This window comes from Toxotes jaculatrix, chromosome 7 (genome assembly GCF_017976425.1).
Source record: "Toxotes jaculatrix isolate fToxJac2 chromosome 7, fToxJac2.pri, whole genome shotgun sequence".
NCBI classification, from domain to species: Eukaryota; Metazoa; Chordata; class Actinopteri; family Toxotidae; genus Toxotes; species Toxotes jaculatrix.
The window spans coordinates 19292769-19310496 of NC_054400.1; the positions used below are offsets into that span (position 1 = coordinate 19292769).

Here is a 17728-nt window from a genome sequence, read left to right on the forward strand (position 1 = left end):
TGATTGCTCTCTTTCATACATACACACTCACGGGCATACATGAACACACACATGCACACACACACACGCATACACAAAAACACACAGAGGGATTCTGTAGTCCACTGTGTCTGATAAGCCAAGTTAAGGCCTAGTTAAATTAAACTTTGCTTTGTCTGGAGCCAAATTACAGGCCTCTTTTTCTTTACCTTTCCAAGTTTTGAAATATTATTCAATAAACTCATAACTCAGGTGTTTCCAGAATTACAAATCAATGTGAAACAGGTTGCGTCCTAAACTATACCTTACTTTGGAAGGCTATTTATGAAAAGGCTGTTTTTGTCTCAGAAGTAAACAAACACAGATACCATAAGTTACTTGGCTGTTAACCAATTTCTTTAATCAATCATCAGAGCTAATCTGATCTATTAACAGCGATGAGACACCACTGGAGCCACTTCTCTATGACCCGTATGACCTCCAGCTTGTAGGTAAATGACGCCAGAGGGCCTGTGGCTTGATAATTCCTTTAGCCTTCACAGGACACGTTCACAAAGGATTGATTGTCACTAAAGGTCAAGCTACGGGTAAGGGCACTCGTGACAGTTCCTACGCTGTCTGTCAGACTGTCTGCTGCCCAAACGGTCACACACTCACACATCCACGCATAATGTACGATCACAAACAGGCACGTAGACACATAAAAACACCCATGCAGCATCGCATGAAGTGAACTAATGATACAGACAAGCAGTGCAGGCAAATGCTTTTGCAAGTGAAAACCCCCCTTTTTTTTTTGGTCTGAGCTGTGGGTAGTCTGTGCAGTGGTGCCAGGCAAATGGTGGATCATTTGTGGTTACTCCAGAGACCTAGTGTATATCCACTCACACATCCTTACACAGAGACACAAAGAAACACACAAATATACCAAATGTATTCCAGAGCTTTGTGGGTTCTGTTTTTGTGTGTGTGTGCACTTCTGTGTGTGGCCACATTTTTGCATTTGCGTGTATTTGTGCATTTACCCTGGGGGCATCCATGCTGTAGTATGTGCTCGTGTGTTTGTTTGAGGCTATACAGAGCGAGTTGGTGGCAAATGGGCTGCCGAGAGGAAGAAACACGAGATGCACAGAGAAAAATTGGACCTGACAGTTTCTATTGGTGTTGGTGGAAAATTTGACTGTTCCCTACAAGTGGTGTGGGGGTTTTGATATTTTAAACTCCCTCTCTCTGTCAATACACTCGACAAAACCAGGTTTACAGAAGTGGTCAAATGTTAAGTGAGGAAAAGAGAGGGAGGGCAGCACGGCAACTGAGCTGCAGCTCGACTCCACCTTTCGAGACACCCCCCCCCCCCCCCCCCACACCCCAGCCTCCACCTCAGTCCCTGCGCCTGTCCCTTGTGACAGGATGTCAGCATTGTTCAAATGGAAAAACAGCCCTCCTGCCTTCTGATATAAACACATGAATCTAAAGTCTGGTTGAGGAGGAAATTGAAGAGGTGGCACACAAGGGAAGCGGGGCACTGTGAATGAATCTTAATGTACTCTAAATCAGAGCAAAGCCTTCAAGGGCTGCATGGGGCTGCTGTTTATTTCTGTACTAAAGTCAAATCTCCATGGGCATAGCTGTGTGATGCCTGCTGGTGCAGGGAATCAATTCTTGAGAGACCTTGTGGTGACAGAAGGGGAAATCACAGTGGTGTTTGAAAGTCATTCCGGGGGGGTTGAGGTAAACATCAAGGTTTGCCAATTTGCAAGGCCTCAAGTGAGGGTCAAAGCAGAAAAGAGGGAGAGGGATGCTGTCTAAAGTGGGAGACAGCATTTATTTAAACGCTAATAGCAGTTAGGGGCAGCCATAGTAACACTGTTGAATACGATCAGAAATCATTGTACTGATCCAAAACGTGCTACCTGTTGGCAGCACAAATTTTTGGGCACAATAGCAAAAACAAATCCACACCAAGACTTTAAAGTTAGATTAAAAGAGATGTGCAACATCTGATGATACAACATCATTTTCAAAGTCTATCCATTAAAAGATAATTAGCTGTTGTTATGGCTTCCTGCTGTGTCTGAGGACACAGTGCCAAATATAGCATAGCTTGCAGGGCCCCACTTGCATCTGAGAGCATTCAGCAGGAAGTCGGGCAGTCAATCCAAGGACGCAGGAGTCGAGGGTTATTCAAGGGCGTTTTAGAGGCCCAGGGATGGGAGGCACTGTCCCCTGTCAGCCCACACAGCTGGACAAATCAGGCCTGACATATAGGACGACACAGTCCAACCCTTTTCAATGGTACACAAAAAATTCCATTTGTTAGGTGGCAGAGGAGAGCAGAGGAGGAGAGGAGAGGAGAGGAGAGGAGCGATAAGAGAACACAGGTTAAGGTCTGAGGACCCAGATCAATATGAGCTTGCCAGAGCTGTTGCCTGGAGCAGCCTGACACAATGAAAGAAATAAAGAGTGACAACCAAATGTCCAGACTCTCAGCACCTCGCGGTTCTCTTTCAGAAAGAAGACAGAGCTTTTGTGCTGCTCTCCTCTGATCTATCTGTAACAGCAAGTAACTCATGCCTAATGGGTTTAGACTGCATCAGATTTCAGTGAAATAGAGGGATGCATGGCTGCTTTCAGTTGCCTGGTTTTCAAATGTTTTTTGTCTTTTGTGATATGAAAAGGTGAGATCCACAAAATTACTGTGAATCTAAAGAAGATCAACGTTGAAAGTAGTAAAGAGAAAGCATTGGAATAAAACAAGTTCTATAGTTCTTGAGTATTGAATAGTTTATCACATCTTTACAATGACCTGTTCCCATCTCATCTCAGTATCAGGTCTACAGTGGTGAAACAGAGGTGATGTTGCTTTGCTAGTTCCTGGTTAACACAATAAACTGGTAACTGCCACAGGCCCGAAGGCTTTTGCTTCAATTATGAATTAGAAACAGTTGTTCTCCTGCGAGTGCACTGAATAAAGAGTTTAACAGTCTTTGTACTCAATGTGAGAGAAGGAGACAAAATCTGCACAATATCCAACTTTCATCAAGATACCTCCAGCTGCACTAATCAGTGATCTTTATATGGATCAAGTGAATATGTGTGAAGGGCTTTGCTTGCAGTGATGAACACACACTGTTATCACCAAACTCTGCAGCTCTACAAAGCTTTTTAGCCTCTTTTAGCTTTTTTTTTGTCTTCTGGCCCAAAAAATCTGCTTTCATCAGTCCTGTTTCCAGCAGCAGCAAGTACCCATTATCAACAACTACAACCAAAAAAAACCCACTAATAAACTCACTGTATGCTACCTGCCCAGGATTTTCCAGGAATTGGTTTTGAGCATCTCAGATTTAAAAGGAGAGTGAATTTTTGACTTCTATTTGTCAGGCAGCCAGAAACACAACCCCAAGTGAATGCTAACATTGCTTTGTGTCAGATGGATGTGTCCATCCACAACTATTTGATAACACGTTCACCATAAAAAAAAATGTTATATCGTGTTTTCAGCTTCTCAAATAGGGAAACTAAATGTCATAGCCTTCATGTGGGTAGTTTACAAATATATATTCTGTATGCTGACTAAACCCAAAGGTGGCCCTGTTGAAAAATCACAGTACACTAGATGTAATGTGTGTTGTACCCCACCAACTGCAGCTTAATATTTTCTCCCATTCAATCCTCTGAACAAAAAAAGGAAAGTCAACATCTATAACAAAACAATCTCCATCTGAACAACCGCCCATCTCTCAGCTGTGAGTTAAATAGCCAGCTCAATTATGCCTTATACTGACTCTTGTCACCATACACTGAAGTGGTGGGGCGATTAAATCCACAATGACATGCAGCTGAGAGAGCGAAAGCACCTCCTTCTACCTCCAGCCCAGCACACAAACCATTTAAATCCCTTCCTCCCTCTGTGCTTTTATTCCCCAAATGTAATTACAAGCCTGGTGAGGGTGGCTACTGTGGCCTGGGCAGCCTGCAGAACACAGCATCAACACCAACACTTTGTGGGATCAAAAGAAGGGACTGTCCCTCCAAAGCAGCTCCGCACCTCACTGCTCCGTAGACTGTGGCTGCTCCGAGCTACACCAGACTAACCCCATGCTTTCAGCACCACTGGGCCTTTCGCTTTAGCCGCAGGCAGACAGAACTGCTGCACCTGATAAAGACTAAAAAGAGGATCTTGCTACTGGGCTGTATTATCAGGTCCATAAACACATTATGCGCATATGCACACATACACACACACTCAAAAACGTGTGCACATACTACCTCCCACTGTGACAGAGATTTAAGACCATAAGGATGGTAAGCTCCCTTAGTGCAGCGTGATGGAAACCAAATCCCAGGAACATTCCTTTCCATGTCCCATCCGAGACACATCTGCCTCCCGGGGAGACTGTGTCCCTATTTTGAACGTGTGTGTGTCTGTGTGTGTAAAGGCAGAGAGATCAAAACCAGAATTGCCTAATTAAGTTTCCTTAAGTCCAAAATTTCCCTGGACAGTACAGCAGAGCCGAACTGATGCCTTTCATTTGCAGGTAATATGGACTACCGACAACCAGGCAGACAGAAAGATAAAGATGACGGCAGATGAGAGATCAAGGACGTGCCAAATTGCAGCGTGCAACGTGCTGCATACGACACAGGAAGGGACGATTGGGGAAATAATCGTTGCTTTTGAGGCATGTTTTCCAGGAGATGCTGGGCCACCCGCCAGTGATGCCTCCAGCTGTGAGCACACGCCACAGGACCCTGATTGACAGGGAGGGTAAATAGTTGCTAGCAGGGGCCCTGATTGTATCTTTCACCTCTGGCAGAATAGAAGCAAGAGTGGAAGGGTGACTGGCTTTTGTTACAGCCCCTTCAGCCACAAATTAAGTTGGCATTTCAGCTGAACCAACCGAAACGCACATTTGCTTAGAGCTGATTTCTGCTTCTATAAACCCGCCCTGTGCATACAAAAACCACATATCTCTCTCTGCTACTTCAACAAAACCCTTTGGAGGAAAAAGGATCAACACATCCTAATGGACAACGAGACACAGGGAAAAGGGGTGTCCAGGGAATAAGGAGGCAGAGAGAGAAAGAGACAGAGAGCAGGGAAGGGAATATGTTTACCAAACACTCTGCAGGGACTGTGTTGGAATTTGGAGGCCTGATTTTTCTGGAATGCCTGTTGTGTTGAGGTCACGCAATGTAAGAAGTGGGGGATTTGCCAGCGTAGGAGGAACACTTGGCTCTGCTTAACTCTCCCCACTGAGGACAAGCTGAAGCTAAAAGAAGGTGCTCCAGGTGGAGGAAACTTTGTCAGAAGAGCTGAACATCGTCAACCGACTCAAAGCAGACACATAAGCACCAAATCAAATTCTACTTCCACAGGTCAAGTGCAAGAGCGATCGGAAAAACACCCGTGTAGCTTCAAACAAAGTGGATTTCTGTCTGCGTTAGACTGGCCTCTTCACACTAGAGTGATGGCGTAATCACAGGCCACCTTTGCACTGTCATTAAGTGACAGGATGCAGTCTTCGCAGCCATAACATATGCCGAACTGCTGCTTAACAAAGGCGAGCAGGCCAGTTTAGAGGACCTAAGAAAAAGAGAGCAAGGAAAGGGGGCGGAAATGAGAAAGGAGGGGTGGGAAGGAGGAGGAGGGGGGTTAGTAGTACAGCTGAGCCAACACAAACAACTATTACATGACTCATCCCACATCTGCAGCAACGAATGGCTCAGGCCTAAACCTAGGTGGACTGTAACCAGAGCCTAGCAAGAGTCCGCTGAGCAGCACAGCCAATGGACACACTACTATGTACACTGGAGATGAAATAAGACTTGACTCTTTACATAAAACTTCCCGTACAATGTATTACTCTTATACATGTTCAATAAGGCTCTGACAATGTTCTGTTTAAATTTTGTTTCTGTTCATTATAAGTCTTTTAAATTTTGAGCACAACACAAAGGCAAGCTGGTTTAATGTCACACTGACCCAGACATAAAATCCTGTTTGTGCAGTCTTCTCTGTTCAGTGTCTGCCTTAAAGTACAGCAGTGTGTATATATGGTGTGTAATAAACAAGCGGAGTACACACTAGAGACAAGCCCATACAAAACTCATCATCTCTGGAAACGCGAGATTCCGACACAGCCCGGATAACAACCGTAAAGCGATTTTTCTCTTGTGCATGTCTTCAGAGCTGCAGGCGTACATGTGCAAACACACAAACTGCACACACATACAAAGACAACACTGAAAAGGTCCCTTTTGTCTGCTCAACACTGATGAAAAGCTACCCACTGCGAACTTCAATCACATTCGAAAATGAGTTGGAGACGTGCTGTAACCCCGACAGTGTCATTAAGCCTGTCAGTCAGTCCCCTGTAGTGTGGGGAGGGGGAAACAGCCATTGGCCGTCTTCAGTGTGCCATGTAGCCCTGAACTACACCCGAAGGTACCAAGAGCCCCTCCTGTGCTAGATCTATGTCTGACATTGGCATAATGAAGCTATGTGATTACAGATTCTACTTTGTATGTCCATAAACCCCCAAATGTCACACAAGCAGACAAAGGAATCATACATATTCTAATGGTGTTCAGGATAGATGATAACAAACACTATCATGTGAGAAATGATAGCTGAAATCCCATCATATATGTTCCCACGCATTAAAACTCATCCACTGAACACACAGCCACACACACAGACACACACACAGAGACACACACAGAGACACACACACAATACATAGAGCAAGATAAGCCTCTGCATGCTGTCAGAGGCTGGTGTGTGATTGGCCTCTGTGGAGCTACTGCTTCTCTCATCATTAACTCTTCAGAGGATCACACTACTCTAATCACGCTAAGCCTTTCTGAATGGTGATGAAGTCAAAAACGTGCCCATGCACATATTCACAAATGCCCAACTCATTAGACACACGCAAGCACACGCACACGAGCACACACACACTCACAACAGCACTTTCTTCATCAGAGGCACAAAAAGTACACACACACACAAGCAGCTGTGGGCACTCTGTAGAAGCAAATTTGATAGCAAACACTGTATGAACCAATTATGGCCATTTTGCAGGAACATTACAAAACTAAGGATCACTTCAACAGTCAAGGGTATAATTTTTACTGTGTGTGAAAAGAACATGCCCCCCCCCCCCCCCCCCCCCCCCCCACACACACACACACACACACTATCTTCCCTAAATTCTATTTTTGCTATCCCACTTCTAAATTTTAGTTTAATTTACCCACTAAGATCTCTCAAACATCTCACCCAACTGTCCAGCTGCCAAAATCCACTTGATCACAATGTTTGTACTCATCTGAGTCACCTCCAGTTATTAAAATGCACTCATACCAATAAGCCTTATGAGCAGCAGTGACTAGTATGATGCTATTTTGAACAGTAATCAAAGAGAAGACAGCAAAGTGCAGTGCTCTTTGTAGTAAAGATGAAAATACATTATTTATGATAATGTATTAGGTCTCAATCAAGAAAAGTAAAGATGATTTTACAAAGAGTTAGAGCATTAATAATGCAGTGATTTACACAGAATTTTTATTTATTAGGAAACCTAAGTCCTTGTCCATGGTCAGTAAACTGCACTATTCTTCCTCCGGTTTTGCAGTATGTGTACAATTTTGCATGTGCGTGTGTGCATGTGGCACCACAACCTGTGAGGACCACACCTTACCAATAGCTACTAACTTTTCAAAATTGAGTCTGGCTACAATAAAATTCCAGAGCAGTCTTTACCTCTGGGCCCTCTACTGAATATTTTACAACCTGGATTCCACTTGGTCCCTTTCACTATCTAAGACAGCACATTCAAGAGCTCTTTCTGAGGTTGATGTGTAGCCAACTAAGGCCTGTCTCGACTGTTATTTAGAGACCATACTGTGTGTGCTGCAAGGTCAAGTATAAACAGAACCCGTAGGCCTCTGTCCCCTCCTAAGATGGAGTACTTTCATTTCACTCACTTGGGGCCTCGTATTTTCTCTCCATTTTATTGCTTTCTCTGAGCGCTTTCCACAAAGACACATTCCACCTCCTCATACAGACACAGGGCTCCTGTCCAAGAAAGAGTGGGGAAGGTCTGGATACTGTGCCACAGGGACAAGAATGCTGACACTGCTGTAACTCGGGACAAAAGCTAAAGATGAGACTGGAGAGAGACAGAGCGAAGAAGAGAAAGAGAGCAAGTCTCAGCATATAGGAGTTGTTTGGAGGCTTGAGCCAAGCCAAACTGAGGAGCTATAATCCCTGTCTTTGGCGTGATGTCAAGGAGTCTTGCAGAAGACCATTTCCTCACCCTGCAAAAATGCTGTCTCCTATATCCCAGTGTGTGCCGCGGCTATATATAATGCAAACATCAAACGCTTGTAGCTACGCTGACCTCTCACTCCCTGGTAGACCCCTTGTTCTCTCATAATACAGAAACCATTCCCCAAACACACACACACACACACACACACACACACACACACACAGACTGGTCCGAAACTCCACCGCACCATCTGAATTTCACCTTATCTCTAAGGACAAGCTCATCACTATTTTACAGATGGGTGAATGGTGAGGACTGATCTGGTTCCTATCTTTGACTTCACTCTTTAAAGATCTGACAAAGGGAAGAGCACAGAATGAGGAGGGGCATTTCTTCACAATGCATCCTCTCCCAGGGGCAAGAGAAAGACGAACAAAATATACTGCAGCATGAGAGTGAACTCATGGTTGTTCCTTTCTTTGTCTGTGTTTTTAATGTGAATATCTCATGTATTGGTTCCAGGAATCAAGATAAATGCCAACCAATTATTATTAATATAATGGCCACTCACTCAGGAAACATAGTGAAGAAGGGAAGCCATTAAATGTTGACTGTTTCAAAAACACTCCTCTTTATACCTTTTCCTTTACAGCTTCTGTTTCGGGGCCCTGCATCACTTTCATCTTTTTCTCTGTTTGGATGTCAGTGATTTCATCAGAGTACTAAGCATTATGGGTAGAGCTCCGGCTGGCTAGAGTAGGTATTTGGCTATATGCATAAATCGACAACCATTTCCACAGTCACACTGACTAATCAGGGCCAGTAATTGCTCTGGTGAGTGAAAGAAGGTTTCAGCCAGGCCACTGCCCTGAGGATATTGTTGGTCTACACTACTGGTTGCGAATAACCTCTGACCTCAGCTCCTAATCACCAATTAGCATGCAGCCTTTTCTGCATATTGACGTAAAGGCAAAGGCTATCAGCTCTGAATGCCTATTAAACAGGCTGAGAACAAACAAACTACAACATCAACAAAATCCCTTGTTAAATGTCCGCTCCAGAGGACATCTTCGAAATGCAAAAGTACACAAGTCTTTTTGATGCACGCCAATGTGTTGTTGAGGGCAGTTGTGGAGGGAGTTGCCTTGGATTTGTAACTCTCCCTTGTCACAACAATATCTTTTTACCACAGAGCTGCTGACATGATTCATGAGCCAGAGGACCTGATGTGGTGCTGGTGTGCAGGCCAGATGAAATCCCCTCAGTCCACTAATATAGGTTTCTGTGTTGGGGTGTGCTTTACAAGTTACTGTAGCTAAGGAGCCATTTCACACTGCTGAGCTAGAAATAGGTCTTACTGTAGCTAAATCAACCCAGTCCACCCCTCCTCAACCCTTGTCACTGGGGACAGCATTACACAGTACACACATAATTCTACACACACGTTCAATAAACACATACACACATTCCTTCTCTGCCTCTCTCTTTCCTTTTCTCTCTCCCTTTTCCTTCCTTCCCTCCATAACTACCTTCGTTGGCCCTCCCTTTTTCTAAGTACCTCTCTTTCCCTTGCTCCTTCTCCGTCTCCTTCATTAAAATGGACTTCCTAAAGCCTCCATTCGTCTTGCTGACAGCTCCACTATCGATCGGGCTGGAGAAAGGGATGCAGTTCCAGAGCTTTAAATGGCTCTCTGGCCAGCCTGGATGAGGGCTGGACTGGACCCGAGGCCGGAGGGAAGGAGAAGGAGGAGGGAGTGCCAGGTTTAGCCGGGAGGTCTGCCCTGAGTCTGGACTCTGATGCATTTCTGGTCACCAGTGAATAACACTTAGATTTCCCTGATGGTAGGGATCAGAATTTTAATGAAAATGAGTCACCAACTCTGTAATACGGACTGCATTGATGAGATCAGATAATGAATTAATCACACACGTTGAAAGCCAGCCTCTTTGGACCAATTGCAAGCTTTCCTGAAAGTGAGAACTATATTGGGGCCTCTCAAAACAGTGGGATGAAATGGAGGTGGGAATGTTTCCGTTCGGCCACGCAGACGTGCAATTCATTTCAATCAAAGCCATGCGAACTAACGTTCTGCTGGGTGACGTCTTCAGCTGGGCTCAATCCCTTATCATCAGCCGTTATCAAGGGAGGATGAGTTGGCACATTCCGTCTTCATCCCTCTCGCCGTGTGACATGAAGCCCCTCTGCCAAGATTAATGATTGGACGTTTGATTTTCCTAATGATTACAATCTCTATGGCGTACTCAGGGTCCCGTGGTGCAACGGGAACCCCGAGGAGCCTGCTGAACCCCCTCCTCCCTCTGATGAGAACTATCTACGTGTCAGTTGGTTGTCATCTATAATCATATAGTGCGCCACAACAGCGTATCAGAAAGCGAAGGAGTCTCCTGTGACCATGTCACTGTTTATTTGTTATCTAATCTGTCCCTCTGTATTGCCATTGATTGGAGGAGCAAGGGAGAAAAAGATAGACAAGGTGTAATATTCAAGACAAATTACTCAAATTCCCAACTGTGAGCAGTTCAATCTACACAAGGCACTGCAGTGTTTAGATTAAGGATTTGTTAGAGTAGCATTAGCAGCAGGGCTTGTGATGCTTGGAGTCCATACAGCATTCAGCTTTGTAGAGCCAATTTAAAAACCCAAGCCCCTGATGGCAAATAATCCTTTAAAACTGGATTGTGTCTGTTCTTTCTAAAAGCCACTCTCCCACAAAATATGGTGACATGGCCTGAGATTCTGTAAAAACGGAGAAAGGATAAGACAAACATGGATGGAGAGGAGAAAAATCAGATGAAGGGGGGGCGGGTGTGGAGAAGGGGTAAGGTGGGAGAGAAGAAAAGAAAGGAAGCAGAGGTGATGTGGAAGGGCAGAGGAAAGGAGAAATGGAGCATGGGGCACTGAGGAAAGAGAGAGAGAGAGAGAGAGAGAGAGAGAGAGAGAGGAGGCAGCATAGAGGCAGAGCAGTAGTCGATATAACGGCAGTCATTCATCTCCCTGACAGCCTTCCAAACGCTCCACTGGGGGAGACACAAAGCTGCGTCACCTCGAATGCAGCAAATGCACAGCGCACACACAGGTTAGCATACATGTGCATACACACACACACACAGGGGAAATACAGTGTTTTTGATCCTTTGCTGCGCATACACACACAGCTCCATGTTCTGGGTCACTGGTATGTTGCGGGACATGGTAAGCCAGTACATACACCATTACACTGCAACCTGTACAAGCACAAATCATAGCCACAGGCGTCCGTTAGACATTCACACATGCTACACACATAAGCACATCTGCTGATTTGTTAAAACGATGTGTATGTGCCGCCGCAATCAAATCAAGCGCAATAAATCTGAAGGGCAGTTCAAACAAACCTATAAGGTGGAAAACCATCTCAAATTTTACACACAGGTCTTTTACAATCCTACATTCCTCTGAGGAATGTGCTTAATATTTCTTTGCAAACACACTGAAATGTTCCAAGACAAACACATGTACATGGACATGAAACATTCACGTGATAAGGGAATTCGGGAACACAGATGTGCTCTCCCATTAACACGCACACGCACACACACACACACACACACACACACACACACACACACAAATACTTCTTTCCCAGTTCTGGTCATGGCCCATTGGCTGATGCCTGCCGTTCATCTCTCATGATTCATGGCTAAGCGAGCTGCTGTAGAGCAGTTCTAAACCACTGGGCCGAGGAGAGCCTGTGTGTCATTAAGGCACAGCGGGCTGGACATGCTGTTAGAGTCGCTGCACCATGGACAGCTCTGTGCCCCGGTCTAGCACAACAGGAGACGGGGAAGCAGGTACTCCTGTATGTGGTAGCGCTGCTCATTGTGGTTTTAGTAGAAAAGTAGCGTCAACAGCTGAGTGCACTCTCAGACTATCTTGCCCTATGAAGTGTGCACAGTGAGCAAGAGAAGTGTTGCCTTTTATTTAGTCGGACACTGTTCTCCTACTGCCCCCACCCAGCATTTCAGCTAAATTAGCCCCTCTAATCATCCTCAAATCCTCCTCCTTAATCAGCAAAGCAGTGGAGGCTAAAGAAAAGAGACAAGGGTGCCAAGTCCCGCCCTCTGCCATCCTCCATTAGCATGAGCCCCATGAAAGGCTGTGGAGGCACACGTCCATACCCTAATGACTCCTTAATGATCCCCTCCTCTGCTAGAGTGCTGACAAACACTGACAAACTCTGACCCTGACAAGAGGAACACCCACACTTAGACCTCTTCCTCACCCCTTATTTAGAGGCTCATCTCTCAGCCCTCAGCCTCATTATACCAGCTAGGGTCCAGCAGGATCCATACAGCCCCAAACTAGCAGCAAGATAAACACCCATGATGGAATAGTCTGTGTCAATTTCAGAGTGAGGGGGCAAAGTTTGAGCAAATTCCTTTCGGCAGATGGAGCGAGAGGGAGAAAGAGCATAGATAAACAAAGCCAAAGTTAAAAAGAAGAATGGCGGTAAAAGACAGAGTAGAACTGCAGAGCCTATGGAAAAAAAAACAAAACATTGTTTGTATCCTTTTTACTTTTCCCTGATCGTGATTTCCACTTCAACTTGGGGTTGGGGGAGTCAGCAGCGGAGACTCTTTTTAACATCACACAAGACATAATTACAGAGTGCACCGCTGCCAGTCCGCCTCAGTTTCTCCTAAATACTCACACCCCAAATTAGGGGTTACCTCCCTCTAGTTAAACCTACTATTTAAGATGAAAACGTCACAGACAAACAGAGGGGACAGGAAAGGGAGTATGGAGAGGAAAGTCCTAGTTTAACAGCTTTGTTTCAAAATGACAGAGAAGGCTTTCGTTAAAGATGGTTACTGGCAGGCCTCAGATAAAGCCAGGTGTGGAAACTGGGACAAAAACAAAGCCTGGAAAAGGCACACACAGCTAGAAAGACTAGAGAGAGTGTTTATGTTCTATCTGCACTACGTATGACAGCTGAAAATCTGCTAAGGATATTTCCAAAAGGCAGCGAGCTAAAGAAAAACACTAACTTCACGCTAGCCTATGACCTCACTGGTTTGGACCGCAGCTCCCAGTCCCAGTCGAGGATGACAGAGCACTCACTCTTTGAGCCTTTCCCCAACTCTGCCTTCTCTTCTGTTTTGTTTTCTTTCTTTTTTTCAGTTCTTTGTCTTTATAGACGAGTGTCCTGCTCAGATTCATGACAATTTATTAGTGTCACAGAGTCCACTGGTCAGCCACAGGCAAGGAGCCAACACTATGCCTGCCTTTTTCTTTTTTTTGCTGCGCTGTGCTGTAAAGAGAGATTATTAGCGGATGAAAAAAGATCCCATACATAGCTCCTTTACTGATATAACAGGAACCAGGTACTGTGCTGCCTCTTGATTTATGGAGAACACTCATCTCTGTTTTTTGTCTCTCTCTGCTCCTTCGTCACACATGGGCCACTGTTCACCCTGTGGTAGTGACTAGTAGCTGAACTGCTGCGGTAAACCAGAGCTTTGATTTACACTAAGGTATATGTTGCCGACTGACAAACAGTATATTATACTGGTGCCTATATATCAGTTACTCATTAACGTAATTACTGTGATCTGAAAACATGGTGACATTCAGCGAAGTCAAAACACGAGCAACCAAATCATCCTAAAATGTTAGTAACAAATCTTCATTGCAGCTATGAAAACTAAGAACAGTACAGGTCAAAGTTGAACCTGGAAGTTGGTGTGTAAAATACGATGGAGGTTTACAATAGACAGTTTGGGAAATTTAACCATTTAACTAACCCAGATGTCAGCAATTATGAAGAGTACAAGCTTAATTGAACTGATAGGAATGATGGTCTAAAAACTAAAATAAGACTAGCAATAAAATGAATTTTCTTTTAAAGGGGGCAATATTATCTAATGTGAGGCTACGGCTGACTAGGACTGGTTAAACACACACACACACACACACATACACACTGTATCAAGTTCACAGAGTTCATTTAAATGTGTCTGTTATCTTTTTCCAAGCTTTTTTACCCACACGATCAAAACGTGAAGCTCAACAGAATCAAAACCCACAACCCACGTCATATCAAAGCCACATGGTCCACCAGGTCCTTTTATTGAATCAAACATTTCACTATGTATATAATTTCATTAAAGTCTCAAGGAAATTCTCAGTAACTGCAGGGTTACTGATTACAATATCAAAGCTGTTTCAATTCACATATGGGGAGGAGTGGAATGAATGCTACTTCTTCTGTCTCAGTCTCTTCCCTGTCTTGTCCACGCTTCTGGACCGTAGGCAGCACACTGGAAATCCAGTCAGAAACAACATCCTGTCCGTGGCCTCTAGGAAGTGACCTCAGCTTCAGAAAGGCCAGATAAAAAGTCCACATCAGAAACAAAAACACCAGGCTAGCCGTAATGAGCTATCCGCCAGGCTCCAGTGTGTTCTGAAGGAGACCAGGTGGTGTGACACACATATGACTCTGATTAGGGGGCCTTCAGAGGAACAAGAGGAGACCAAGTTGGGGGGGTGGGGGTTGCAGTAGGGTGGGCCGTGCAGGGCCAATCAGGACATTTCAAATATGATGCAACTATTAGTGGTGCTCAATGACCTCCATTGGGCACTCGGATGCTTTGGCACTCAGGAGCGGTCCATTTGCCATGTGTGTGAGAGCATGGGGGTGCAGTTTGGGTACTGTTTTCCTCTAAGAAACAACATGTAAGCAGGATGAGGCCTTGGTGGCTGAAAATGCGATGTACTATGTATTACAGCAGCTTGATACTGACATACTGATACTGCTCTGAAAGGTCTTTAAATGTCATTAAGTGCAGAAAACTCATAAAAGTATTGGATATGGTAGCGGGCATGCAGTAGACACACTTGCACGCATACTCGCAAGTTAAAACATTCAATCAGACATTTGGTCGGCCAATTACTGCTCCAGCCAACCATGAGCAGAGCAGTCAAACCCTCAGAGCAGACTCTAAGGACCTTGTCTGTGTCCTCTATGTCTCTCGCCCCATCTCTCTCTCTAACCTCATTACATGACAGAGGTTTTTGGCACTGGCGTCTGTAGACTCATAATCATACTTCTGCTCTGCACATATCCTCAAACTGTGGGAGGGAGAGATGTCAAGGGGACCTCTGGCCTCATTCTTCAACTGTTAGTCTCATCCTGGTGCATTGTGCTGCGTTTGACTGGACTGTTTAAACATCTCCTGATATCAGGCAACACAAACAAGCCGGCCCGTCGGCCTGGTGGGGAGGATAAGGAATGAAGGGGAAACGGAGGCCATTCTTCTCCCTGCGTGACGGGAATTGTGTTGGAACAAGCACCTGTCACCCCCCAACAATGACCGCAGAGGTCAGGCAGAGAGAGGGGCAGAAACGTAGGAGACAGAGTGAGGGAGAGAAAGAGTGCACCAAACAGTAAGGAAAAGTGGATCAATCTGTCTAACTCATTTTTCTTCCTCTCCTTCATGTTCTTCTTTCCCTCCCACTCCTCCTTTCTCTCTCTGCCCCATATTCAAACAACTTAATCTGTGTAAATTACATTCCACAACAGGCATATGTTACAAAGCCCCAGACTTACTGCTACATGAACCAGATAAACATCTGCATAATATCTGTATAACTGGTTTGCATTGATAATAAGGTGAGCCAGATGCTAAAGGCTATCCTATTGGCCTTTCCTTCAACAGCCCCACTCTCTCTCCTCCCCCATCACCTTCATCTGTTCCCTGCACCAACTTGACGCCCATTTTTTAAATAGACAAAGAACAGCAGCATCTCTGTGTCCTTCACACTCCTCCTTCAGATACCCTCTAAACAGCCAGGACTGAAGAATGCTGGGCACAGCACAATCCCACACCTACAACATGATAAGATACACGCAAAAAGAAAAACAGAACTTTGCAACCTCAATCCATTGTCCTCTGCAACACTGAGACTGCTGTAACTGCTTTCAAATCCACCACGTGCATGCCTCTTACCTCTCTGTCCTTTAGCTTCATGGCCAGAACCAGCTGGTTGCGATGGTTGGTCAGCGCTTCACGGTAGTTTCCCTTGGAGAAGAATGCAGAGCCCAGATTCCCATGAGCACGGCATTCCCCTGTTTGGTCACCTGGAGAGGAAAAACCATAGAAGAATATTTACAGTACATGATTACAAAGCAACTGGTGTTTATTTCACATCATCCCACCGTCACTGTTGAACAGTGATGTGATGAACCACATCTATGCCACCGACATGCCACTGCACCCTTAAAAGGGAAAGTGGCCGTTATATGTTCTCCACAGTAGACCGGCTTCCCTGACAGCTGGTAGTGTTGATCTCAATGCTCCAGAGGGTGAGAGGGGAAAGCCTTATTATTTCTGCCTGACAGAGAGGCCCCACAGACAGGGCCAAAGCAAAGCACAAGTCTCTGTGCTCCACCTGAAAACCATAGCTCCTTATCTCGAGCTTCTTTGCCCAGTCATGTGTCAAACTGTGTGGGGGTGAGAAGAGTGGAGCCAGTCAGTGCTACTCTCTGTGTTCATTTTCTTCCTATATTACTTAAGTTTTTTCTTCCCTTTACTGTCTCTCTCTCAAACCTTCCCTACTCTTCTTATATTAACACCCACACAGCATATCCATATGAAGAAAAAAAAAGAGTCAACTCCTGTCAATTTCTTGCAGATTTAAACTACCCTACTGTTTGGTGCAAGGGGCAGAAATAGGGAAAAAAGTAAATAAATTAAAAATTAAATACTTTTCATTCCCTCTTACCCAGTTCAGACCTCTTACCTAAGGTCTTGGCCACCTCTAAGTCCTGCTGCATGTAGCTGGTGCTCTTCTCGGTGTTTCCCAGGGACCAGTGGGCGCTGCTGAGGGCCGAGAAGACGGAGCCGCGTAGCTTGAGGCTGCATGTGCCAATCTTCAAAGCGGCTTCCAGCACCACAACAGAGGCTGTGTGGTGGCCTGCTGTCAGCAGCTCCTGGCCAATCACAGACACCACCACAAAGGGACTTTTGTCCAGCTTCATCTTTTGCAGCTGCTGATAGGTGGGCTCGAGAGACTCTGTACAGGAAGGACATGGGTAAAATAGAGATTAAAAACAGACTCTAAAATATGCCATAAAAACAACCTTGTGCCTGACATGGTAGCTGACAACAATATCTGACGTTGATTGCGGTAACTGTGTTACGTGTTTACCAACCCTGACAAAAATGACTGCTGTCTGAATTCAGATTCTACTTTTCTCCAGTAATGAGTGTGTTTTGTCTGTCTGGATAAGCATAGCCTGTAGCTTGGCTGAGTGACGGCTTTCACTGACAATAACTCAACATATGAGCCATTTTTCTGTTCCATCCACTCTGACAGGGGTAATCTCAGGCAATTTCCAACAGCGCTGCATAAAAATGGCACAAGTTTAGACCATTGTGGGCAACTGTCTTTACAAACCACAGAGCGA

At 45.0% G+C, this 17728-nt stretch overlaps 1 protein-coding gene across 2 annotated transcripts in view; it reads right to left on the minus strand.

The window, feature by feature from the left end:
* Positions 1-17728, minus strand: part of LOC121185057 (tetratricopeptide repeat protein 28-like) — a 158210-nt gene that overhangs the window by 40010 nt on the left and 100472 nt on the right. For both annotated transcript variants that reach the window (XM_041043027.1, XM_041043028.1), the window contains 2 exons: positions 17062-17334; positions 16269-16399 (listed from right to left, as the gene is read on the minus strand). In XM_041043027.1, coding sequence (XP_040898961.1) covers positions 16269-16399; positions 17062-17334 — 404 coding nt within the window. The remainder of the gene's footprint in view (positions 1-16268; positions 16400-17061; positions 17335-17728) is intronic.